This window comes from Aphelocoma coerulescens, chromosome 2, assembly GCF_041296385.1.
Source record: "Aphelocoma coerulescens isolate FSJ_1873_10779 chromosome 2, UR_Acoe_1.0, whole genome shotgun sequence".
NCBI lineage: Eukaryota > Metazoa > Chordata > Aves > Passeriformes > Corvidae > Aphelocoma > Aphelocoma coerulescens.
In genome coordinates this window covers 146,636,492-146,662,586 of record NC_091015.1, presented here as the reverse complement: position 1 = coordinate 146,662,586, position 26,095 = coordinate 146,636,492, and the positions used below count along the sequence as shown (strand labels likewise).

The following is a 26,095-nucleotide window of genomic DNA, read 5'->3' as shown; positions in this document are numbered from 1 at the left end:
TAAAGCTGATAGTTAGAATAGAGCTGTTAAAGCCAGTCAAGGTATGCTCGCTCTTGAGTTAAACAGTGGTAGTATGGAGCAGTATATGTCATTTTATACAGCAAATTTGAAGTGGTTTAGGTTTTCATACATCAACCTGTGTTTTTAAAGAATTAATGTAAAATCTTAAACCATTCTTAGCTGGCTTTTAAATGCTGTGATCGCAATGTTACGGTTCTTAATGATTTTCTCTGCTATTTCTCTATTTTTCTTTCAAGCAAGATGCTTGAAAAATGTTTTAAAAGTTTATCTTTTGTACATTCTCATTTGAAAAAGTGTTGAGTTGGGTCTTTATAATTTTGGCATTAGCATTCCCAAGAATCTTAGAAATCTTTGCTCTGAATTGGAGAAAAGTTTAACTGATGCTGTTGAAAGACTCTGGAAATTTATACCAAATATTTCCTGCTGACTCATGAGAAGAAAAATGTAAGGTTTATTTTGTTTCTTATCCTGTAGAGAGTACATGATACTACAAGATGAGCATAACAGCATGAAAATTCTTGTCTGAATACACAATCTAGTGCAACAGTAAGATTTAGCAGGAGAATGAAGAAGCATAGATGGACTTTGTAGATAGTGATGCTGTGATGTAGAAGTGCCTGCACCTAGGCAATTCTGCTGTTATGTCTTTTATAAATCTTGGAACAGGCATGAAATAACTTTTACAGAGATAATGTATGCAAAACCTGGTTCCAGCTTCCTAATGCCTTGATGTTAGTTATTGCAGCATGGTTACCATAGCTTCATGATAGACACTTTTATTAGATTTTCAGGACATTTACTTTACAAACATATATTAAGAAGAAAAATCAGTGCCATAGATTTTCTTAATACAACAGAAAAATGCAGATACAGGCAACAGAATAGTATAATTTGCCTGCTTATACCTGCCAGATGACATGGTATTCAGAATCTTCAGACAGTACTTGGTAGCCTTTAGGAAAAGTAGTGTTGAAAGGTAACATTTATGCAGTTGTTTTGGTTACAGAATGTGTGATTAACAGTAGTCAATCTAATTCAGAAGGCCTATTAGGCAGTTAAAGCACCTGCATATATGTCCTTGTGGTCACTCTAATGCCAAATAACATCGATGGTGGCCCATTTGGAACTGTTCAATCGACACATACAGTACATTGTAATAAGCCTTAGAGCAGAAACAACTGTTCTTGTGTTCTATTTCAGCAGAAAAAAAAATTTTCTGTTCTCTCTGAAATATCTCAGAGATCAACCAGAACAGTATTATGTGACATTTTCTAGCTTATGTTTGTATCTACCTATGATTGTTGAAATGCACATGCCCTTCTAACTGTTTATTTGTTCCACTGAATATAATTAATTTGGGTTCTATCTCAAGGAAAAGATTTTTAGTTAGGCCAAATGAAGATGACTGTGTATTTGAGAAAATAAGAGAAGAGGACCTTAATAATTTATTTTAGATACTGTCTTTCAAAATGAATTGTCTGAAAATAATAAACCCATTGTTGAAGTCCTGAATTATAAAGCAAAAAAATCCCCAAAACCCTTCAGTGTAATTCCTTGACTGTGCACTGTTCTTTAGAGTTTTTACAACTCTAGTTACTAATGAGAATGGGTGCTGAGGCTCTGCTTTTATGTTTTGTTTTGTTTTTCTCCAGACACTGTTCAAAGAGAAAGGGAAGGGTTGACAGGAAAAGGTGCTACTCTATTAGCAGGGAAAAAGTATTTACGTATCAGTTTATAATGTTTCTGTGGGTGTCTGTAATTGGTGTGATGGTTGAGCAGGATATTGCATCTGGACATTGTCTGGGAAAGGCACGCATTTCCTCTGATCCTTCCAAGCAGACCAGACTGTTGTGGTTCACTTAGTGACCTGCTGAAGTATCATCCATCCAAAAAAAAAGCTACACTAATATTTTGGGTGAAGTCAAATAACTTCAGTCCCCACCCTTTCTCCCCTCTCACCCCCGCCCCCATTCACTTTTACTCAGAGAACCTTGTAAAGCAAGGTAGGAACAGAGGCACTGTACTTTTGCCTGAATTTTTAGCTTGCTGATTTTTGTGGTGTTGTAGGGATAGCACACACTACAGCGTCAAAATGGCAGAATTAGAGAATCAGTTAGGTTGGAAAAGACCTCGATCGAGTCCAGCCTCTGCTGGAACACCACCCTATCAACCACACCATGGTCCGGTCTTTAAGTCCTTAAACATCTCCAGGGCTGGGGACTCTCCCACCTTCCTGGACAGTGTCTAATCGCCCTTTCTGTATAGAAATTCCTTCTAATGTCCAACCCCAACTACCCCCTGGCACAGCTTGGGGCGACGTTTTTCGTCCTGTCGCTTGTTACCTGGGAGAAGAGCCCGACCCCCACCTGGCTACAGCCTCCTTTCAGGGAGTTATAGAGAGCAATACGATCACTACTGAGCCTCCTTTGCTCCAGGCTAAACACCCCCAGCTCCCTCAGCTGCTCCTCATAAGACTCGTGTTTCAGACCCTTCACCAGCTCCATTGCCTTTCTCTGGACTTCCTCCAGCTCCTGAATGTCCTTCCTGAATTGAGGGGCCCAGAACTGACCCCAGTACTCGAGGTGTGGCCTCCTCACAGCCGAGTACGGGGGGACAATCACTGCCCTGGTCCTGCTGGCCACGCTATTCCTGGTTCCCTGCCTCTCGGCGGGCCGGCACCGCACCGCGGCTCCGTCCCGTCCCTGCGCCCCGGCCAAAGCGCGCCGCGAGGCGGCGGAAGGTCACGGACCGCGCGGCGGCGGCGGCCTCCGCCCGGGAGGGGGCGCGCGCGCCCGCCCCGCCTCTCGGCCGCTCGCTCCGCCCGGCCCCGCGCGCCCCCCGAGAGCCCCGCGCAGGTACGGCGGGAGCGGGGCCGGGAGCTCGCGGGGCCGGGGCGGCAGCGGGAGGCCGGGCACGGCACGGCACGGCACGGCACGGCACGGCACGGCACGGCACGGCACGGCACGGCGCGGCGCTGTCACCCCCGATAGGGCTGTGCCGGGCCCGGGTAGGGACCGGGGATGGGCCCTGGACAGAGCCCGGCCCGAGAACCAGAGAGGTGGAGCGCTATGGTGCCGTTTGGTGGGAGAACAGCGGGAGCAGTGCCAGCCTTCACGGGAGGGGGGGAAACGGGGACGGGAATGGGAACGCGGCCGCCCTGCTGACAAGGCGTTGGTAAGTGTGCGGCTTTGAACGTGCTTTCCAGGAGAAAACAAGATAAGTGAAACTGAAGTACGTATTTTAACCTGCTCTCATAACTGTTCTTGATGAAGCAATTACTGTTTTTAAGGGAAATGGAGTAGTTCCGTTTTTTATTTTCTAGACCACACTAAAGCTGCTGCACGTTGTTATTGTGGTGAAAAGGTAGGGATAACCCCTGAATTGTTGACAGGATAGGGAAGTAACTAGAGACAAACTATGGTGGGTAATATTGAATCGAACATCCATCACATCTGAGTATCAGAGGGTATAAAATTAATTCGTTGAAGATCAGTCTTGAGGCCAATCTTATTTAATGTTTAATAGAGGTCTTGATGTAGTATTTGAAACTTGGCTGTCTTAATTTGGTAGTAATGAAGAGTTGGGAGGCATTGGCAATATAGAAGAGGGTTATAGTACTATACAGAAAGAATTGGGTGATCCTGAGAACTAGAGTATGAAGTAAGTACAATAACAATTTAAAGAATGAGGGTTTACCATTGTAACCTTGCAAGTAAAAAATTTATGGAAGAAATTCTTACCAGTTGAAAGCAACACAAAACCAAAGAATGTTAGGTAGTTACAAGGTATTGAATTGTGGAAAAACTAAATGCTGACTACAGCGATCCAGTTAAAGGAGTTACTATTATCCATGAACAGAACTCTAGAATTCTTTGTATAATGTTAATCATTCTCAGTTAAAAAGTGGAACAGAAACAGGAAGATATGCTGTCGCGGGTTGGGTTTGTAACCAGGTAGAAACACCAATTTAGTGTAGTGGTTTGGTCTAAAATACTCATTACTGTTTATCTTCTATGAGATAAGAATTAGGAGAAATGCAAAGCAGGCACCAACTTGAAAGAATATAAAGAAGTTTATTAACAGACCTAAAAGAAGAAAAGAAAAAAAAAAAAACTTATACCACCTTCAGAACTCTCCTCCTCCCCCCACCTTCCTCCCTTCTCCCACTGACAATGTAAAAAGACAACCCTTAAGATGTTCAGTCTGTTTACCACTTCCATAATAACCTTGTTTAGTCCATTTAGAAAGAGAAGTCTCTTTTTGCTCGTGCTATGAAAACAGTATCACAATGAGACAGCCACCCACTTCCAAATATTGTTCAGTCCATTTAGGAAGAGGAGTCTCTCTGCTCGCGATGTGAGTCCCTTCCCCCGACTTGCAGCTTTTCCTGCAACTGCTTTCGAGGGTCCACTCTTGAAGTTTTTTGGGGTTTTTAATTTTAAGGTTGAGCCATTCAGAAACAAAGAAACAGAGGCCCTTCTCCTTCCCTGGGAGCAAAGGGGCTTCCTCGTCTTCATTGTTAGGACTATCTCTGGGAGCATCTCTAGGAATTGAGGTTTTTCTCCTTTCCCATTTGGAGCAAAAGTCCTCATCTGGTTCATCTGGTCCATCTCTCCCTGTCCAAACTTCTCATGAAAGTACAGCTGCGTCAGCATCTGCCTATCTCAGTGCAGGTGCTTTTGCTTACGAGTTGAACACTCCACCCCCCATATCTTCATGAAATTACAACGGGTACTCTGATATATCATAGCTTCACAACAGAATTTCAGCTTTAAGCATCTCCTCTCTCTCTTCCCTCAGGTTTTCAGCTCTTCACAGCAATAAAAGGGTCAATCTCACCTCGGCCTTGCAGCTGGAATGTGGCTTATCGCAGTTGGTCACCTGGCCTCTGCCGGACAGCGGGGCCGCTTTGCTGAATCTCGGCCGCAGTGGAGAGGGGGAGGTTCCGAGCCTCTCTGGCCGCCCACGGCAAGGCAGTGGGGGGGGTTCCATGGCTGGAACAGGCCCATGGCTCCAGGCTGGCCGTGGCCCGGCCCGGCCTGGCCCAAGCAGGGCCTGGCCGGGCCCGCTGGCCCCCGCACGGGGCCCGCAGCCACCTGTCCCAGCGCCGGAAACGAGAGAGAGCTTGGGGGGAGTTTGTCTATTCTTAAGTGTGTATCACAGAGGCGGTCACAACTTTAAGTGGCTTAAAGAATTGTCCATATTCAAACTGGCCAGCTGATAGGTTCTGTCAGGTCCCAGAGGAAGCTGTAAGCACCCCTCAGCAAGGACATCCCTTCCGGGACTATCCTTGCTAACCTATGACATATGCTAAGGTCAAGCAGGGAAATTAAGAGTGTTGGAAGAGGCATTTGGCTTTTTAAAATTTTGCAGAATAATTTAAATTTTGCTTTTTATTTAAGTGTCAAGGTAAACACCGTGAAGTGAATAAATTGAGCTGAAGGATGATGTTAATACATGAATAATTTAACATAGATTTTAGGATTAATAATATATGAAAATTTCTAAGTGTCAGAGAGCACTGATATTCAGGACCAGCCCTGCAAAAGGTCAAGGAAGAGCAAAAACCAAACACTTATTAGATGGAATGTGACTGGTTTGTAAAAATGGTTTTGTTTGCTGCAGCAGAGTCCTGAGCTTAGTGTTACTTGTATACTATGGATCAGTTTTTCTTTTTTGTTCATTTGTGAAATAGATTATTAGCAAGAACTTGTTAAATTGTTTTTTAGAAGAAAAATATTTATAGTAATGTTTACAGTCTGAATAGTAGGGTTGGTGACAATCAGGAAATGACAATGGCTAATTGCTGTCTTTTTTGTGTGAAGAGTAAGCCGAGATGAGTTGAAGGTTGAAGTGTAGCATGTGCATCTGCTGTCTTCTTACCAGAGCAGTGTGAGTTTGCAAGAGGGTACTCTAAAATTTGGTTCTGATCTGTAATCAGCAACACGTTTCCTCTCAGCAGGTTTTGGCTAACCCATGACATTTAGTTAAAGTTGTCTCACCAGCAAGAGCTGGGGATTTGAAGCAATGCTTTAAGTTGACTGTATTATCTCACCTCACATTCTTTTGAACTTAATGTTTGAGCACATGTGGCCTTGAAGTCCTCATCTGCAGCTCAGGACCTGAGATACTTGGTTGTCCAAGGAGTGAGCTACTACTAGAGGCTCTTCTAGGGATTTGGGTATGCTGGAATTTTGAGGGCTGCCACTCTTTTCTTTTGATTAGTCTGTCAGTTGATATCTTCCCACATGATCTCAAGCTGTGGATATTCCACTTCCAGATAGATCAGTTAATAAGCACGTAAGATATTTTATAAGGCATTGGTTTATACGTGTTATGTGAAATACATGATCCCTGAAGCATTGAGCTTTCTGGAGAGACCATCCATAGAATGCTGTTAGAGTAGGTGACAGGCCTGTCTTGAATGCATGGGCTTGTTCCACCAAATTTCCATTGTGAGTGTTTTATTGTGTTTCTAAGTCAAGAGCACAAATACTGAAATGGTCAGTTTTGTTGTGGTTTGCTTTGCTATTTAAAGATGATACTAAATATGTGGAAAAAAAGGTTTTATCTTATGCAGTCCCTCACTGCAGCCTTGTCTGTACTTACAGGACTTAGATTCTGGCTTTCATTCATGTATCAACACCATTTTTCCGAGTGGCATTTATTCTTTTACTTTATCAATAAAATTTCAGTTGGCTGAGTGGAACAGAGCTGCTTAAACACCAGTTTTGTCAGTCAGCAAATTTCTGACATCCAAGTAATGCAGCTACATCAGCTGAATCTTATAATATAAACTCAAAGGCATAAATCCTGTAATGCTCACTGAGGATATTCTTTCAGCATGCTCAAGACCTCTTAAGAGTGTCTGACCAGCAGTGGTGGATGGTGACAGAAAAAGTGCGGCAGCACATTTCAGAAAAGGCTTCTGGTGTATGGGCTTCCCATGGATGGTGTAAAATGCTTGTCTGTCTTCTTCACCTCAGTGGTTTTTATCCACAGAAGAATATGCCTATCCATGTTGCATGTTAGGGGCTGAGATCAGGTACATTTTCAAAGAGCTTGCTACATCCAAGGCTCATCAGCTTTTACTTGGGGTTACTGAGCAGGGTTGTAGGTACAGGTGATGTGGATCTTCAGGAAGCATTAAAACTAAGTACCATACCAGAGGCTTTTGAGGAGACTGGATGCTTATAGCATCAAAGAAATTTCTTACGTGCAGAAGTGGTTGAGTTGAAAAATGATGATGAAAGCAAAAAGAAATTGCCAAAAAAGGAAGGAGGCAGAAAGATGGCACATAAGCTTCAGTGTGCATAAAATAAGATGACATCTTGGGTAGAATAATCTAAACCATGCTCACATGCTTGTGAACTCACAACTGGCAGCTACCAATCAAGAGAAAGTGCTTGGAGTTACCATTGAATGTTCCCTGAAAACCTAAGCTCAGTGTGCTGTGGCAGCCAGAGAGCCAGGAAAATGGTGACTGTCCTCAGAGAGGTAGTGAGAAGAAGAGAGAGGGTACCATTTTTTGCTGCAGCTGGTGCACCTGCATCTGGGGTAGTGTGTATGGTTCCAGTCTCTGCTTTGGAAGAGGGATACAGTGGGATAGGGAAGGGCAACTGAAAGGGACAAGGGGATCAGCTTCCTTAAGAGGAAAGACTGGAAAGTCAGAATTGTTCACAGAGGAGATTGCTGGGGCATGACCAAGACTTACATAATGAAGGCAGTGAATAAAGTGAGAGTTATTCATCCAGTCTTGAGGCTTTGAAATGGGAGTTGCTTGCTGGGGCTGTTGGGAGGGTGGTTTCAGATGGATACAGGGAAGGATGGCAGGGCCACTGTGATGGCAGTGTGAGCAGGTATAGGAAGGCATTAGAAAGTGGACAAGAAGTCTGTTGAAGGGCTACTAAAAGAGCTGCTCAGGGAGGTCCCCGATGTACTGTAGTGGCTGCTGCGGTGTGTGTGGAGAATGGACTGCAGGAAGCAGAGAGGCTCATGTGTTCTCCCAAAGGGGGATCTCTGATGGCCGCTGTTGAAGACAGAGCACTGGGTGAGTGGGATCAGTCTGATCCAGGACACCAGTTTTAGTGAACTTACGATCAAGACTGGAATAATTGTAGTTCTGGCTTCTGAACTGTTAGAATTTGCATGTCAAGCCTAGAAAAGGCAGTGAACAACAAGGTGATAGTGTTTGCCTGGACATGGGTAGTAAAGATAGGGTCAGCTATGAAAAGCTGCTGAAGAACCACTGTAAAACTGAGTAACTGGATAACACAATGTACTGGCACATGAGTTTGGTGTAGGTAGAGGGATTCAGATAGCATAAAGAGAATCCTAAATTCCCATATGAAATACTGGGCTCTCTGTAATGTGCATTTTGTATTTAAGATTAGCGGTTCAATGAAAATATAACAACAGTGTTAAGCAGCAGTGAAAAAGATGAACAGTAAATATTACTGAGAAGCAAGTAAAGAACAAAGAATACTGTCATACCACTGTGTTAATCCATGGTTCACCCTGAACATCCTGATTGATTCACTCCTGCTCTGTCTCCCAGCTCAGAAAACAGAGTAAAAATGAGTGAGATGCAGAGAAGCAAAACAAAACTGGTCACAGACACAGACCCCCTTCCAAATGAGGAATTACCAAGAAAGCTGGACTTCAAAATTCATCCTGGAAAGGGATGTCTGAGGAGGCTGATGAAGGCCTGTAGAATGATGAGAGGCAGGAAAAGAATGGGCAGAGGTGCTCTGTCTGTTCTCCCCACAGCAGAGGTGAGGGTCCACAAGGGAATCTACCAAGCCTCTGATTCAGCAAGATCAAAAGATGTTGTTCGTCACAGGTAGCTCAGTTGGAGAGCTTACCAGAGTATGTTGTGGGTATTAGAAGTATTTGTGTTGAAGAGGAGAAAGAGCAGATTCAGATGTGGAGGCAGTGCCAAATATGTAGAAACCCCATCCAATTTGAATGGAAGAAGTATTATGTATGCTTTTGGCCACCATTTGAAAAATTATACTAGGCCTAAATTGATCTTTGTTGTGATCTGCTGTGGCTAGTTTTGTGTTGGGTTCTTTTTCAGAAAAGTAATAATTGACATGGACTTATTTTTACAGTTTCTCTTCATCCTTTCTCAAATAGAACTTGTCAAACCTGTTTAAAGAAACATGGGTATTTCCTGTTCATTGACTAGACACCAGGTTTCATGTTGAATTTTAAGTCTTTTACAGACAAGTTACTGGTATTTACTAAGTTATCTAAAGGCAGAAGTTTCCCTTGTATATGTGAAGTCTTTTGTTTCCAGGCTCAGCAGGATAAATTCATGCAATTGATAAACACCAGTTGAGCTACTTCACTCTCAGGTTCTTTTCAGTCATCTTTCATTGCATTTTTGCTCAATTCCAGCCCCTGTGCAGATCAGGAGCTTGAGGCTGGCCTCCCTGATTCTCCTCAGACTTGCCTGTTGTCCTGGGAACGCTTAGGCTGCTGGTTTACTCCTTTCAGTCCTTTAAGACAGTGTTGGGCAGACACTAGTACTACATATTTGCCTACATGGAGGATTTTTTTGAGCCTAAGCATGGTGAAGTAACTATTTATGCAAAAGTAGTATCACTATGTATATATTAATTAGAAATACAACCTTAATAGTATTACCATTTCATCTTACTATGTCACATAACATGATCCACCATGATACAATTAAGTTTTTAGTCATGCTGTGTTGATAGATATTTAGAATACTTGAAAGAGTAACTACATCAGTTTACTTTTTGTCTTTGATAAACTGGTTTAATGATTTACTGTGTGAATGTGAAAATTCTGAGCAGAAATATGTGTATCCAGCAATTGTAGTAAGAGTTGCATATTTGACAGTGTTAGTTGTCTTACCATCAGTATATTGATATAAATACAACATTGGTATAAAATAATGAACTTCAATGAACAAGCAGAGCAATATATTTTTTCGAAGGTAAAGTCAAGCATACAGTTACATATAAATGACTTACAGATTTAGGAGACATCTGCTTTCAGAAGTGACCTGCTTCTGTTCACTAGCCACTAAACCAGATTTGATGTTGCACACTAAGGCCATGTCATCAAGGTTATGTATGACTAAGGGCATAGAAGCTATTATATATATTATAAGGAAAAAAAGGAAGAAAATATGAACTATATAAAAATAAGTCATTTGGTGACAGGTTCTTAGTTTGGTTTATTGCTCTCACTGAGTTCTGATTTCTGATGGTTCCTGGTGGCCACAGAACATTTTTCCCCATTTTAGTAAATGTGTCATCTCAGACTTACTGTTTGTCTAGGTAAGGACTGGGCTTTTTTGGGAGGGCGGGGCAGTGTTTTGGATCAGTTTGGGGTTTTTTTTAAGAAACAGGCATAAATACATACTTTTTAAAATTAAATGCCTTTGGTTTCAGAACTCAAGCAACATACCAAAGTCCTCATTTCACTAACAGAGGATCAAAGCTTAAATGTGAATGCTGTTTATACTGCAAAGAAGTAGCAGTTTGGATTTCAGGATCCTTTAATAAAGTTTCATAAAACCTTATTTTCAGGCTGTTCATAATTTCTTTCCCAGGAAAACAGAAAACACCACAAATGTAGAAAAAGTGGTCTGTGTGAGTCCAGGCTTACACACCACACCAGTACCTAAAGGGAACCTACAGGAAAGCTGGAGAGGGGCTTTTTGCAAGGGCATGAAATGGTAGGACAAGTGGGAATGGCTTTAAACTGACAGGGGGCAGGTTTAGATTGGATGTAAGGATGAAATTCTTTCCTGTGCGGGTGAAGAAAAACTGGAACAAATTGCCCAGAGAAGCCATGGATGCCCCATCTCTGGAAGTGTTCAAGGCCGGGCTGGATGGGGCTCTGAGCAGCCTGGTTTGGTGGTGTCTAAGGTGTCCCTGTCCATGGCAAGGGGATTGGACCAGATGACCTTTTAAGGCCCTTCCCAACTCAAACCATTCTATGATTCTGTGCGTCCCTCCCGTCGGACAGGAATTCATCAGTCCACGTGGTGGCAGTGTCCATCCAGACTCCGGTGCTGTGCCTGCCTGGGCAGCCTGCAGCCAGCTGGAGCTATCCTTTGTTTCTCTGTCAGTGTTGTCTTCTTTTCCAGAAGATTGCTCCCAGTCTGCGGCAAATTTAAACACAAACACTTAATTAAGATTGGAACAAATTCTCTCTACTCTGTTAAAAACCAGACAAATAAACCAGCAACAAAACCATATGTAGCAACCTTTAATATTTTCTTGACCAGCATACACCCTATATGTTCCCAGCAGAAACAGAAAAGGAATTAGAGTAGAGGTTTGTGAAGAGGTTGATAATTATGACCGATATGATTCAATAACTTTATATAAAAGCAGATGTATTCAAACTGGCCACAAAGATCAGAGAAGTACTGCAGTTATATACTGGTTTAATTGAGCCATTTGTGGGGAATTAAAGTTACAGAGTATTTGAAGAAATCTGTAAATTGCCTTTTTTCCTAAATAGTTCCTGTGCAGAAGATGAAAGATGAGCAGTGTTCAAAAATACTTAAGTATATATTTAATAGAAGTTAAATGTGCTGGAACATGTAATGCAACTGAATTAACAGTTAAGTTTAGCAAGGATAAAATGTTTGTGAATCTGCTTGTTGATAAGGATATTTTAAGAGAATGATCTCTTTGTTATTGGTCCCTTGTTTTGTGTACATAAATACACAAAGCTTGTACTGTTTTATCTGAGGAAGCATTCTGCAACCCTGGATTGGCATTTGAGGTCTTGTATAGTTTTTATCTTGTAGTGTTGATATACTGGGCAATAATGAGCAAAGCTCCCTGTTTCCCAATGTCATTGTCTGCTGATCCCTAAGAGCAGTAATGGTTGTTAAAACTTTTTCATAAAGCACTTTGTAGCCTGTACTTGTAAAGTAGCGCATACTTTGTATATGCAATGCACCAGAGTTTCTACTCACAGGGTGGTCCTGACATAAAGAGAACAGTACCTGTATGTCTCATGTCTGCATAAGGGAATGGGAATGATTGAAAACAAATGGCATAAATAATGTTATTCTATTATCACCTACTGATGTGGCTGACTAGGGGCATGAGAGGGGATGAAGGTGTTACAAACCTGCTGTGATACCTCAAATCCAGGAACTGTTGAAAAAATAGCTAAAGTTAGAAAGGGGAAATGCTGCGAAATACAGCGGTGTGTAAAATAGGCATCATGCTGTACTTAATCTGAGGTGCTGCTTTTAGCAGCAGTTCCATATTAGTGGAGCCATAAAACTGTTCCAGTTGTACTGAAAAGATAAAGGTTTCTCATAGAAAATACAGAACCTAAGTGGATTTTTATGTATGTACTGCGCTTCTTTCCTAAATGGAAATGAGTTGATCACATTATTTTTTTACTGAATATAATATTTATTCAGTTAAATGACTTCTCAGTAACTTACACATAAACCTCACATAAATACATGTGTGTGTGAAAATTTAGCAAGGAATTTCCCCCTTAGCATTTTAAGGAAAGTACTGGAATGTTTTTCATTCACTTAAATAATGAAGAGCTCTGCAAGCCACTGCCACTGAAGTGCTCTCAAAGTGTATTACAGAAAGAGGATGCTGTTTACCACAAGGGAGTTGACAAATGCAAATTTGTCAAGTAATGCATATCGTGTGTTTGCTGGCATAGGAGGTTACTATTTCTTGGTTTTGTTTTAGTTTCCATTTCTTGGTGGTGGCAGTTTCTCTATTGGTAATCTTACTGATGCTTAGGTTCTAAATGTCAAAGTGTGTGTTAATACTGAGGCATCTCAAGGATAGAGCAATCTGATATTGTTCTGTTGTACTGATTTGTTGTTTTACAATAGGGACAATTAGTTCAGTTTTCCTGAATGTGCTCTGAAATACTGTAGTTGTGCAGAACTGGTATGTCCTATGGAGCAGTGACTGCGTGATTAATCCCAACTTGGCAGGTTTGTTAATACTTTTGTAGAGGAGGGATGGGTCCCAAGGGTGATTCTGTCTCTCATGTGGAGCCGTTCTCTCCTGTTCCTGGGGCTGTTTGGTAGCTGTTGAACCTAATGAGAAAGTAGAGACAACAGCATATATTTACTGTGAAATAAAACTCTGCAGAGTTAACACAAATTTTAGGACTACTTTAAGAGGTGGCAGAACTTGCATTTAGCTCTGTGGTTTGAATTTTTCAAGATCACTGCTGCCTTCTGCAGGCGAGAACGTGTCCTGCAATAGATCAGTGTGTGACACTGAGTTACCATTGTACCCGGTATAGTGAGAGACAACTGACTCCTATTAAATTGGTTTTACAGAATGAATTAATATAAGCATTCCTTTGATTAAATTTTCTTATCCTGTACTGATCCACATATGCCATTGAAGAGGCTTACAGCATAATTGCTAAAATTATTAATTAAGAAGTACAATGTGTTGAGACTATATAAATGTATAAATCTAGGGAAAATGTGTTCTTATGCCTTTCTAATGGGAATCCTTCTAGCTTGGGAGGATGTATTTGAATATACTTTTTTTCAAAAAACTAATTTTCTGTCAAAGTACCAAGTTATTAAAAGCAAACCTTTTTTTTTAACAAAAATACTATTTAACAGATACATTTTCAGTAGATAGTGATGCATTTTTACAAGCAGTCATTTAATTCAGTCTTTAAAAATTAGATTTATTTAACTGGTAGTAGTAATTTTTAGGGATGTTCAGGATGGTCATTTTGCAATATTTTTGTCTTATTACTAATGCAAGTCCATTTGTCCTAATTGGTGCCTGGGAAATCAGTCCTTACTGGTAGTGTACCAGCTTATGGACAGGTTCAGAGTTGTTACCTGATTCACCTTTCAGAAGCAATTTAAAGGGAATGGCTAATGCCATTTTGTTTCTAAGTTTTGCTCCTAAATCTGTTGTGTTAGATAGTCATTGAAGCAATAAGCTTTTTGATACTGTGGGCCAAAATATAAGCACCATTGGTTTAATCAAAAATACCTAATTAAGTTGACTTGCAATTTTTTAATGAGTTTTGTTACACAGGAAATTTTGCTGAGTCGGGTTAATTTTGAGGCAAGAACATGTCATTTGGGGACTGACATTTTAAAGATGGTGCATAGTTCAGCTTTGTATGCAGCTTGTATTTGGCATAGGTTAGCTAGCCATATGTGAAATAGTAGAAAAAATCTTTTTAATCACAAAGATAAATTGAACCAGATGGTCCAGATTTTTTTTTTTTTGTGAATGTATTTGCTTAGTCCACAATCTTCAAGTGTTGGGAAGAAGGTTTTGCTTCATCTTTGTCTTTCTTATTGTGAAATACTAAGGTTTTACTTTAGTCTTCTACACATCAGTGATCAGTTCTAGAAGATTCTAGTGATAATAAATTCTGAATCAGAATTACTTCCGGTTGCACTTTCTGTTAACTGCTAGTCTTTGCGCATCCTTTTCTGAGAAGATAAGGAGGTGACTTTTTTGTCTTGGTATTATTAGCTAATGTTTCATCAAAGTTGGGGAATTCTGTAAGGCTTTACCAGACATACACGTCTGATATGAAAATACAGATGTTAGCTTACCTTTAACAGAGCATGCCATGCTGTTTCTCAAATAGCATAAGTCTCTTCCATATAATATTCTCATGTTGATTTTTGTTAGGCCTTGTTTTATTAAGCAGGTTTAAACACTTGAGCATTATTTTACAAGCGAATCACAATCTTTTTGTCAAGTGCAAGTAGGGGTTTGTGCTATTGATATGCTGCTACTATGGCTGATAATTGGAGGTTTTAAAATTATTTATGATCTTGCTTTAGGGAAGATTTAGTGCAGAATATAAAGGTCACAATCACATCACAGAGAAACTGGGCCCATTTTTTTTCTCAGCGAAGACTGGACGAGCAGAGCGGAAGAAGAATTCTCATATCGTTTGTGATTTGGGTGGAAAATGGGCAAGAAAATTGAAATTGCTGTCTTCTGGGAATCTTAGCTTTGTAGCATCCAGGGGGTTGTAACATATTCATTGAAAATGCAAGTAATTACATTGTCCTTTCTTGCTGTATAGGGTTATAAGGAAGTGCCCTACATGACACCAGTCTCGCGCGAAGTTTTACAGTGTATCAGTGAACTGGCCACTTGCTCTTGGAGATGGTTGTGGAAAAGGGTTCTTGAGCCAGTGATGTGCTGTCCCATGCTTAAAAACATACTTGCAGCCTAGAGGAATGTACTCTGCTTAAAATCATTCCTTATACAGATACCAAGACATAGAATTTATTTCTGTCTCTTTCTTTCCAGCATCCAATAAAGAAAAAAAGGTTCTGCATTCCTGCACTGGAAAACTAGACAGTGTTGATATATGTAGCAGAATTTGTCCAGATAGGAAACACAGCCTAGTGAAGTTTAAATATGATTTATTAATCTCAACAGCCCCCCAGTGCTAGAGCTGTTATTCAGACCAGCGTGTGAACATTTTGAAATTACTTCTGTAGGTACTTTGATATTGAATTTGATCTAAAACATAGGGGAAGAGCTATAAAATACAGACATGAACTCTCAAAAAAGGAGAGGTTTTAAATTGAATTCTTTGGCTACTGGCCATGTTTCCATTCTCCAGGCTGAATGAGTGCACTGGTGTGGAAGGATACCTTATATAGACGAGAAAATTTAAATCTGTGTATAGCAGTTTTAATAAGAGGTTCAGATAGTTAATTAGAACACTGCTACACCATGAGCCCAGAATAGAAACCTTGGTCAAGTGAAAAATACTGTATCAAGTGATGTTTCAGTTCACTCTCTATTCAAAGCTTTTCTAGTAAAATCCCTTTTCCCTCCTGTCACTTGAACTTTGTCTTGTCTATATTGCGATTTCTTCTAGAGGATTTTTACTTGTTTATATGATTTTTTTCTTTTTTACCTCCTCTCTGAGGCAATGCAAAAAGAGGACTGTTGTCCAGTCTTCTAGGTGTTTTCATTGCTTCTTAAAATTGCCTCATGAACATTTTACCATTCTCTTGCTAAATCATTCTCTTTTTCCTTATTGTTTTCAAGTCATCTTTTCTGTGTCCCATAAGCACACAGTCTCATCATACCCTCATTATTTGACTCATCCTTAAAATATTCTTCTGCAAAACTGAAATCATAGTTCATCAAATATTCTATACCAAGTAATCCATGGTGAAACATTTATCTTCCTCTTTCAGTCCAGTCTTCCTCTTTCTTTCCTCAGTCCTGTTACAGAAAAGGACTTAATCTTTTGTTTAATATTAAGCCAAGGAAACAACATGTGTGTTTCTCCATGTTGAGATTCTAGTCAAACCCACAGTAGCTCTGTACTTGATTTTACCATTGTCTTCCTTGTACCCACTTCCAGTTTTCAGTGGGCAATTTCACCTAATACATTCAGTTTTCTGTATTCTGTATTGCTGTTCTTGTTTGTTCAGTAGTTTGTGTATCTCTGGCCCTGTAAAAATAATGTTCTAGAAAGGCTATTGAAAAATATATTTCTTGCAGAATGGTGAAATTAGTATTTTTATTAATCAAGCATTTTTAGCTGTACTGTAGTTTGTGCATTGAAGTTCAAATTCAGAGGGTGAAAATCCCATTAGAACAGCTTTGCTTATAGCTGGTAAAAATTGCAGTTAGTGTCACTGTACCAGTGGATTGAATTGTTTAGAGTTTCCCCATTTATGAAAGGTTCTTCCTTTCTGTCCCGATCTGTGGTGTTTTGCCCTTTAATATCAGTACTACTACATGTGATTTCTTACTAGGTTGAAAACTAATCACCCAAATTGCATTTGTGGCAGAGATCTTAGCAGTTTTCTCTCATAACACAGCTTTGCTGCTATTTCCAGAGGTGTGAGCTCTTTCCATATCACCACAAGGGAATGCAGCACATAAAGTTAACGTGTATTAAAAGGAAGATTTCAGAGTTGGCCTATAAGCTAGTTTGCATTCTTGTTTGGGAACATGAGCAGTCTACTGAATATTAGCATTGTGCTTATTTGCCTGGTTTCACCATCATTTCTTCACTCTTCCTTGCAGGTTGGTCACCTCCTCCTAAGAGAATCAGAGCAATGTCCTACGTTTTTGTGAACGACTCCTCCCAGACAAATGTGCCGCTGCTGCAGGCCTGTATTGATGGAGATTTTAACTATTCCAAACGACTGTTAGAGAGTGGTTTTGACCCAAATATTCGTGACAGCCGAGGCCGAACTGGCCTTCACCTGGCTGCAGCCAGAGGAAATGTAGACATCTGTCAACTCTTGCATAAATTTGGTGCTGACCTACTAGCCACTGATTACCAGGGTAACACAGCCCTTCACCTGTGTGGGCATGTCGATACCATCCAGTTCCTAGTTTCTAATGGACTTAAAATTGATATTTGGTAAGTCACTTTTTACAGTACATATTTTATAATATATTAGTCTTTTCTCACCAGAGCCTTGCATATAAACCTGCTGTTGCTAAAATGCTGTATTTGGTGCAATTCTACTTTATAAAGATACCACTTAATAAAAAAAACAAAATAAAAAGGCAGGAAAACAGTAAGAGGCCACTTCTGCTAGTCTGTGCAGCAAGCAAAGCAAATGAAAATAGCTGGTGTGGGCTGCTGAATCTGATTCTGCCTCATTGATGACATTGCTGCCCTGGTTTGGCCAGACAGCCAGGTGTGGGTGGTTGGCACCAAAGAAAAAATGACACTGACTACTTTAAAAGAATTTCCTCCACCCCAGTTTCTATTGTTGTACTATATAAGACAAAAAAATACAGTATATGTGTGTGTAAGTTCATTCCCGTACTCCTCTGGTAACAATGCTTCCTTTCAGTGTTTTTGCCCTCCCTCAAAGTCTATGACTCAGAATACTGTATATTCTTTCCTTCTGGCTTCCAGCAGCTGTCAGATGCCAGTGCTCAGATGGAAGCTCTCAAGCTGCAAAATAGCTGGCTGTGTCATTCCTGTACTGAATCACTTTGTTTGTGGAACTTTTCTGCATATTCACAATGTGTGCAAAAACCAGGAGTGAAGTCAAAACCTTTGAGTTTTTAAATCTGTGCCTTTTTCACCTCTCAGTAATGTTTTCAACTCAGCAAAACTAGTTATTGGTAAACCGGATTATTTATGGGTTGTGGGGTGGGATTTTTCCCCCTCATTTCAAACAGCTCTGGTGGAAATTCCTGGTCTAAAGGCAGCTCTGGACCTATTCATTATTATTTTAATAGCAGCAGAGGAACCATCTGTATTTTATTTCATTTTTGCCTCATGTCCTAATACCCTCATGGAAAAGGAACTATTAGGAGCCAGATTGCACAATTCTTGAAGTTAAGCTTAAACTTGAACATTGCCATAAATCTACTGGGGTTTTTTTTGGTTATTTTTTCTATAACACCCAGAGATTCCAATTATATTAGAGTCCTAGGAATTCTGATTTTATTACAGGGGGGAAAAGAGTTGTGCAATTTCAAACCTAAATATACTGATTTTCTTCTATAGCCAATTGTGCTGTAACTCGGATAGATTGGAATTTATCACTGTCTGATAAAACAGAAAACAGTTCTTAGGACTTAATAAATTGTAATATGCTGAGTTGACCTATTACAAAAATTCTATATTAAAATTTTCTTATGTGTTTTTATGGGCTTGTTTTAGCAACCACCAAGGTGCAACACCACTTGTTCTTGCCAAACGAAGGGGTGTGAATAAAGATGTGATTAGACTGCTGGAATCTTTAGAGGAGCAAGAGGTGAAAGGATTTAACAGAGGAGCTCACTCAAAGCTGGAGACAATGCAAACAGCTGAAAGCGAAAGGTATTTACCAAACAAAAAGAATTACTAGGAGAAATAATGTTTATGGCTTTTAGATTTTGACTTGATTGTTTATTCCTCAAAACAGATAATATCAAATTTGGCCTGATACTATCAGACAAAATCAAAATTGAGTGTTAAATTTTGGAAAAATCTCTTTAAATAGATCAAATGTAAGGAAAAAAAGAGCTTCTCCTATTGAGATTTTAATTTTATGGTAGAAATTTAAAGAAATAATTATTCATTTCCGTTACAGAGTCCCAAACATAAATATTCTACCACCTGCCAAAAAGTCAAGTGTGAAATGCAAAATGCCAGTATCACAGGCTAACCTGACATCCTTTTGATGATTGTCTATGCAAAGAAGGGGCAGCAGACTTTTCATCCATCTGAACTTGAATAAAAGATTTATATGGTGCCGTATATAAAATTTCTATCATTAGTAGTCCTGGAAAAGATGGAGAATAAGAATTTCGTGGTGGCTAAAGAGACAGTTAATGCAGAACTGAAGGTTTTGAGAAAGTTGCTGACCATTTCAGGCAAAGTATTGGGTTAGAGGGAAGTTACTAATGAATTCCTAAGGGTCTGGTTTTGGGACTGTGCTTACTTAGAATTTTCTTGAATGAAAAAAGCAAATCATGAGAAGTAGAAGCATGTTAGTGATACCAAGAAGTGAGATACAGGCAACCTTGAGGAAAATTGGGATGGCGTAGACAAAAACCTGGGGTTACAAGGAAGAGGAAACCAGTAGGAATAAATTGTAATTTTGTAGAACAAAATGCAGCTCTTAATTACTGAAAGCGGTGTGCCATAAAATCGAAGTTTCTCAGTGGAAAACAAACACATAGGAGAACAGGCTTGGTGCATTAGTCAGTTGCAGGAGTTAATGCTACCCTCAAAAATGCAATGAAGTCCTACAAAGCACAAAACATGTATTTCACTACATAAAGAAAACTCTCAGTCCTGTTGTATAAAGCAATGGTGACTTCTGCTCTGTAGTACGTCTTGTTATGCTCTTTACCTGCATTCAGAAGGGTTGTGGCTTTCTTTATATTGTCTAATGATGGCCATGAACTATGACTACTGGAACAATATATCACAAAAGACAGGGAGTTTTGTTGTATAACTGTTGCTCGGTTTAAGTGAAAATGTAGACAAGCTGTACTGTAAACAGGAAAGAGGCTGTATAGATCTAAGCTGAGTAAACAGAAAAGGTGAAACTAACAAAACTGCAGAAATAATGCCCAATACTCCCAGTGAGCAGACATGAAGTTCTTATACATCAGTATCTTATACCCCACCTGTCAGAGAGACTGTTTTAAGCCCTGAAACAGAAAATTAATTTTATTTTCAAAATTACATGGTTATACATTATAAGAATTAGTGCATATTACCTTTCTGACTTCACTAACTTTTATTGAAAGTTTCTTGACACACAGAAGTGCACTTAGGCTGGTTTTGTTTAAACATACGGACCAGCAGCTCAGGCCCAGTTAAATTTTGATTTGATGGTGTCCCTTTAATGAACATAGCTTCCTTTCTGTTATTTGTCCTTCATAAATGTTACATTGTTTGCTTTGGCCAGGAAGTCGGCAACTCTCCTTGGGGACAGGCATAGAGACATAAACAGTGCAGTACCCAGCTCGTTTGGGAACGTGTTTAAAATGTCTGAAATACATTATTTTTAAAGTAACAAATAGCAGATGCCTACAGGAGCCAAAGCAAATGAGCTTGTGTGCTGTTTGCTTTGTAAATAAATAATGTCTTTTTTACCAGTTGGCTTTTCAGACCTCCACAGTTTCACTTCTCCCTCTTCGTATTATTTTCACATTTTAGAGACACTTGGATTAATGTCTTCTGTCCTCTGCCCTCTGCACTCTTACATTATGTATGAACCCATGGAGAAATAACTCTCTTTCTAAAAACAGCCTCTGACTTCAGTTTTTTGCTCCTTGTTACATGCAGTTGCTGGTGCTCTGGAAGCAGAGGCCGGAGTTCTGTTCCCAAGTCAAATTTGGTTTTTCTTGCTTTGGCCTCCTGTGGGTGAGGAGCAGCCGTGCTGCCAGGAGGCAGAGCTCCCTCTGTCCCTTTCTCACACGGTCATGTGTCCTCCTGCACAGCCCAGCAGGACCTGTGGCTGTGCCACAAGTGTGTCCAAATGTGAACTCCCACCTGCTGTTGGACACAGGAGAACCTCTGTCTGTGCTGTGTGGCACAAACTCTTCTGAGGATATGTTGCTGCATTACCAGTTCTTATGCAGCTGTAATTTGTAATAAGAAAAAATATTTTGTATAACATTGATTTTAATTGGCTCATAATATAAAATAGCAAAAATATTTTCTTTGTGCCCTTTTTAATGAGCAGGCATGTAATCTTTTAACTTAAATTGTGTTGCACCTTTATTTAACCTCTCTGTGGTTACATATTAACTAGTTAGTACTTACTAAGAAGTTCTGTTCTACACAAAGGGCTGTCTTTTATTAAACCCTTTGTTTTGCTTGGGAAATCGTAATAAGCAAGGAAGATGACTAAATCCTGCAGCTATGGGCAAGTTAAAATAGCTTTACAGTGTGGTAAATATTTAAAAAACAAAAATACAGGCTTTTAGTAGGAAATTCCTGAAATCTTGTGCATGGGATGCTGCAATACTTGAGCAAGCTGTGGTAGTTCAGGCTAATTGTTCTTCACTGGTTGTACTTCCTGAGAAAAAAATACCATATGAATAGTGTGAAGTTCTCCCATGGTGTAATCTTAGAAGAGAGATTCATGAATGAGACTTTTTTCTGATAACCATCATTTTTCAATTTATTTCTGTCATGAAGAACAGCAGCATTTCTACAATTAGTTTTGACTTGGAAATTACTTTTCCCAGATTTTTTTTTTTTTAATTTTTATTTTTATTATTAGTCCTATAAGAAATATCTAGGAATATGGTAACTGAAAGCACTTAAAAGGGAGGAGAAAAAATATGGGTTTTTTTCCTCTACTTACATTCTGCTATTGACATCATTGCGTATGTGGTTGATTCCACCATTTCCTTTCTGTGGTTGTCAGGGCCTGATCCTGTAAACACCCATGCATGTAATTTCACTCAAGAGAGAAGTAATAAGGCTGCAGATGGCCAAAATTTAAGTGAAATCAAGCTATGAGGAAGCTTCCCTAGTCTTCATGAGATTTTTCGTAAGCAACAGATAGTTTCCTGTTACAATTGTCAAACCAGCAAAATTGAGAGAATTACAGAAGAAGCCATGCAATATTTTGAGACAACGTACATCTTTTCTAAAGGTGATCCATTGTCAAGAATACTGCCTCACTCAGATTTCATATTTGCTTTTCATTTAAAAGTGAGATCCAGTCCCTAATTCATAGTCTGACAATTTAAGGGGGCCTGATGGATTGGTAGTGGAATACTAAAACATCAAAGCAGTCACTGCCATATGGCAGAAAACACAGCAATGCCAACTAGTTCAGAAAGTTTCTGAACTTCTTGTTATCCAAATTTATTGTTTTCTGTGATTTTTTTTATGCTAGAGAAGTGGCATGTAACAAAGACATCCAGGAGAGTAGTAATGGTTGCTGCAGAATTCAGCTTCTAAATTAATAATAGTTAAAGTTTGCATTTTATTCATCAGAGTTTATTTTTAGTCATGCTTTGTTTTAACAACAAATAATGTGTGCCTCTTGAGGTCTTATGCTTCATTATATTTTACTAAGCCATATTTAGTAAGAATTATGGGGACTGACCTTTGAAGGCTTCTGGGTAGCAGGCCTGAAAACTCAGTGCAGTTGTACATAAACAAATGTCATTCTCTTTGCACAGGTTAATAAAATGTCCTTTCAGCTAAAGTAAGTTTAGGAGTTTTTTCCTGATCTGATTTGTCTTGATTTACCAGAGGCAATGTTATAAATCATTTGGGGGGTTTAATTTTTAATTTAGAATGTTTCAGTTGCCCTTAGTAGGATCACTGTCATACTTACAGGTGCATTCTTTTCCTCTGATGTATTTTTAACTTTAATCCTTTGTAGTGCAATGGAAAGCCATTCCCTTCTTAATCCAAACCTACAGCAAGGTGAAGGAGTTCTTTCCAGTTTCCGCACAACATGGCAAGAGTTTGTGGAAGACCTGGGCTTCTGGAGGGTGCTGCTCCTCATCATTGTCATCGCTCTTCTGTCCCTTGGAATAGCATATTATGTTAGTGGGGTGCTTCCTTTTGTAGAAAACCAGCCTGAACTGGTGCACTGAAGCAAATGCAAAGAAGTACAGTGTCCTTTTCCCTGTTCTAATCTAATCTTATTTTGAGCTTCTTGGAATTATTCTCTTGGTGCAGACAGGGGCAGCTGTATATACTGTTTGCCTTTTGTACTTGCTATTAACTCCTATGAAAGAGGGATTAATTAATTTCAAGTAAAACACTAAATTCTAAAGCATTCCTAAGCTACCTCTGACTTATGTTGACTTGCAAGCAAGATGTGAAGATAGTCCTCTCTGATAAAATATTGTGATTAGAAAAGGCCTTTCATTATGAATACTAAATTCCTGCATATGAAAAATATATTCTAGTACAGAACCAAATTTGGTTTATTTTTCCTATGAAGAGAGGTAAATCTATTGTTGGATTTTTTTGTATGTGCTTCAGTTGAAAGAAAAATACTCTGAAAAGTCCTCCTCAAGAAATTTAAATAATGTAATACACATTCTGATATATAGACAGTGATAAGCTGTGACTCCATAGTTATTTTAATGCCTCTCCACAGTTTCGTATCTGCTAGTTTATAAAAAGAATGAGAAATAGTTCAAGTTTTTCTATGTCTCTGATGTATAGATCACTCCTTTATTTATTAGGTTATTAGAGATAGTGTGTCTTCCCAGATGAATTTAATGTTGTTAATACCTGCCTGAAGTAAATATTGTATAATAAAACTGTTTGTTGTGCTTTGGAAGAAGCCTTGGGCTAAAAATTTTGCATTTTTGTTGAAGTGTTGCTAAGCAAACCTTTCTTTGTAAGGGTAATTAAAGAGTGATTTAGGTGTTCTGCCATGTATGTAATAGTTATGTAAGGTCACTGTGAAAAATGTCATGAAGGGTAACTTTTTCTTCATCCCATAAGGATTGGACTGAACCGTATAATTGTGTTTTCATGTTTGTGGAGAGAACTCAATTGAATAGAATTCCTTTTTAGAATTGTTTTCCATTTCAGTTGCTTTCAGACAGAACCTACATGCTTGTGAATTATTTTCTGAGTATGCAGAATAAAAGTGTTTAAAATACTAACATTTAGGAGCATTGTATGAAATTAGATCTTGATCCATTCTGTACTTTGAAACCCTTTGTTGTAAATAATCTAGGGATAAAAATCCATTAGATATTCCTTTATGAAAGCTAGAAAGGTATTGCATAGTAAGTTGGAGGTTTTCAAAGAAAGTGGATTCTCTCACCCCATGCCCATTAGACATCTAATTCTCTTTGTTGCCATTGCCTTGAAAATCCCAAACAAAATGAATTCTGTGAGCATAAGGAATCAGTTTTTATTTTTTTAATTAGCCACTCAGTTGTTGCTAAATAACATGAAACATTTATTGTACCTTTAAATGTAACCTACATTATTCTGTTCTGGTACCATGTATATTTTTCTTTCTTGTTTATTGATTTGAATGAAGGGGGTTGTTGTCTTTGTTTTGATGTGTGACATGGGTTTTGCTGGAGCTGGACCCCATTCTAAATTGCATCTGAATAAATCTTGATCTCAATTCTTAAGTTAGAGTTCAATGACACAATACATTTTTAGCAGCACAATGCTGCAGAAAAGAAAGCATCTTAAAAAAAACCCAAAAGAGAGCATATTCTTCTTCTGAGTATTTCAGTTATGGTACCGTTGTTCATGAACAGATAAATATAAACTCATCATATACCTAAATTACATTTACTTGTCTAAATAAGTACATTTCTGTTAATAATACCATGCATCTTGATTAATGACATTGTCTTTCAGTATGTATTATCTGCATAATTTGTAATTGTATTCTCAGTATGGGTGAATGCCACAAATAAATACATATAGTCAATATGTTTTGGTTTATTATTACATTAGTGCAGCAGTAACTCATTTTACTGAGTTTGACGTGCATGGATAATGAGTATTTCAGAAGTGGGGAGGTTCCCTACACAAGAAATGGCAACCATGGAGTTGCTGTAAATGAGGTTTTAGAGCACAGTTTCTTTAGATTTGCCTGTTTTATTTACAGTATTGTTGCTGAATAAAAATTGCTTCTGCCTGTCTCTCTTCTCTTAGATTCAGTTGTTGAACATGTGGTCTAGAGGCCTCTCAAAATTTAAGATTACCTGTGAGGGGATATGAAACATAACCAAGAAAACCAAGCTGTAGCCTTTCCTGTTTTGCTGCGTGCATAAGCACACGTACAGGAACTACACACCAAAAAGGTTTGAAAATTTTTATTTCAAATTAACATATTTCATGTTTTAAACCAGAAAGAAATCCAAAGCACTGTTTGAACTTCACTGTGTAATGAACGTTGCTCATTGAAATAAGGACATGATAAATGTCTGATAAAAGTGGAGTTTGTTCTGTATATACCTCTGTTATTGGAAAAGGTCTGCTGTGCCTTTCAATATCTCTACAAACACTAATGTCTTCCTTTTCAAGGACTTCTAAAGAATGAATTGCCTCCTGTAACATTAGCTTACTTGTCTTAGGGGGTTTTACTTTACTATTTCAGTAGTTTTTTCGATCTTGGGTTGTCTGTAAATAAGATTTCTTTTATTTTTGCAGTGGTGTCTTGGTACCTTGATCCAGGTACTTACTTTTGTGCCAGGCAACACGAAATTCAGCTGAAGTGCTTAAATATGATTAAGATAATAGGTGCATCATATTATCCTGCAAGTGCAGGTACAGAATTATCCCTGCTGCCACCAGAAATTAATTTCATAATGTTAATACAGATTCAAGATCAGTCACTCTTTAAATTCAAGACAGATTGTTGTCTCAAGCTGTTCTTAGACTAATGAGCGGAAATGGAATAAGGAATTGAGAGGGGAAACAAACATGGAGGTATGAAGGGATTTCTTTTTCCAGTGACATGAAACAACTTGGTGGACTAGATAGCGCAAGGTAAACGGGAGTGTAAAAAGGATGGACACAGGTTCCTCTGCAGTGGGCTGTCCTGGTGCTCACATTTATCCCATGGCAAGATCACACCTACCTTACCTCATAGTGACTTATTAATGTACCATATTTCTTTATCTTCAAG

At 39.1% G+C, this 26,095-nt stretch overlaps 1 protein-coding gene across 3 annotated transcripts; it reads left to right on the top strand.

Moving 5' to 3' along the window:
• The first annotated feature begins 2,807 nt into the window (after positions 1-2,807).
• ANKRD46 (ankyrin repeat domain 46) lies at positions 2,808-24,892 on the top strand. 3 transcript variants are annotated; one of them, XM_069005249.1, is made up of 4 exons: positions 2,808-2,876; positions 17,067-17,409; positions 18,673-18,831; positions 22,856-24,892. In XM_069005249.1, the coding sequence occupies exons 2-4, from the start codon at positions 17,099-17,101 to the stop codon at positions 23,070-23,072; spliced, it is 687 nt and encodes a 228-aa protein (XP_068861350.1). In that variant the 5' UTR covers positions 2,808-2,876; positions 17,067-17,098; the 3' UTR covers positions 23,073-24,892. The 3 variants fall into 3 exon arrangements, with proteins under 3 accessions (XP_068861350.1, XP_068861351.1, XP_068861352.1); XM_069005250.1 differs by lacking the exon at positions 2,808-2,876 and adding an exon at positions 2,901-3,195; XM_069005251.1 differs by lacking the exon at positions 2,808-2,876 and adding an exon at positions 2,901-3,252.
• The last annotated feature ends 1,203 nt before the right edge of the window (positions 24,893-26,095 follow it).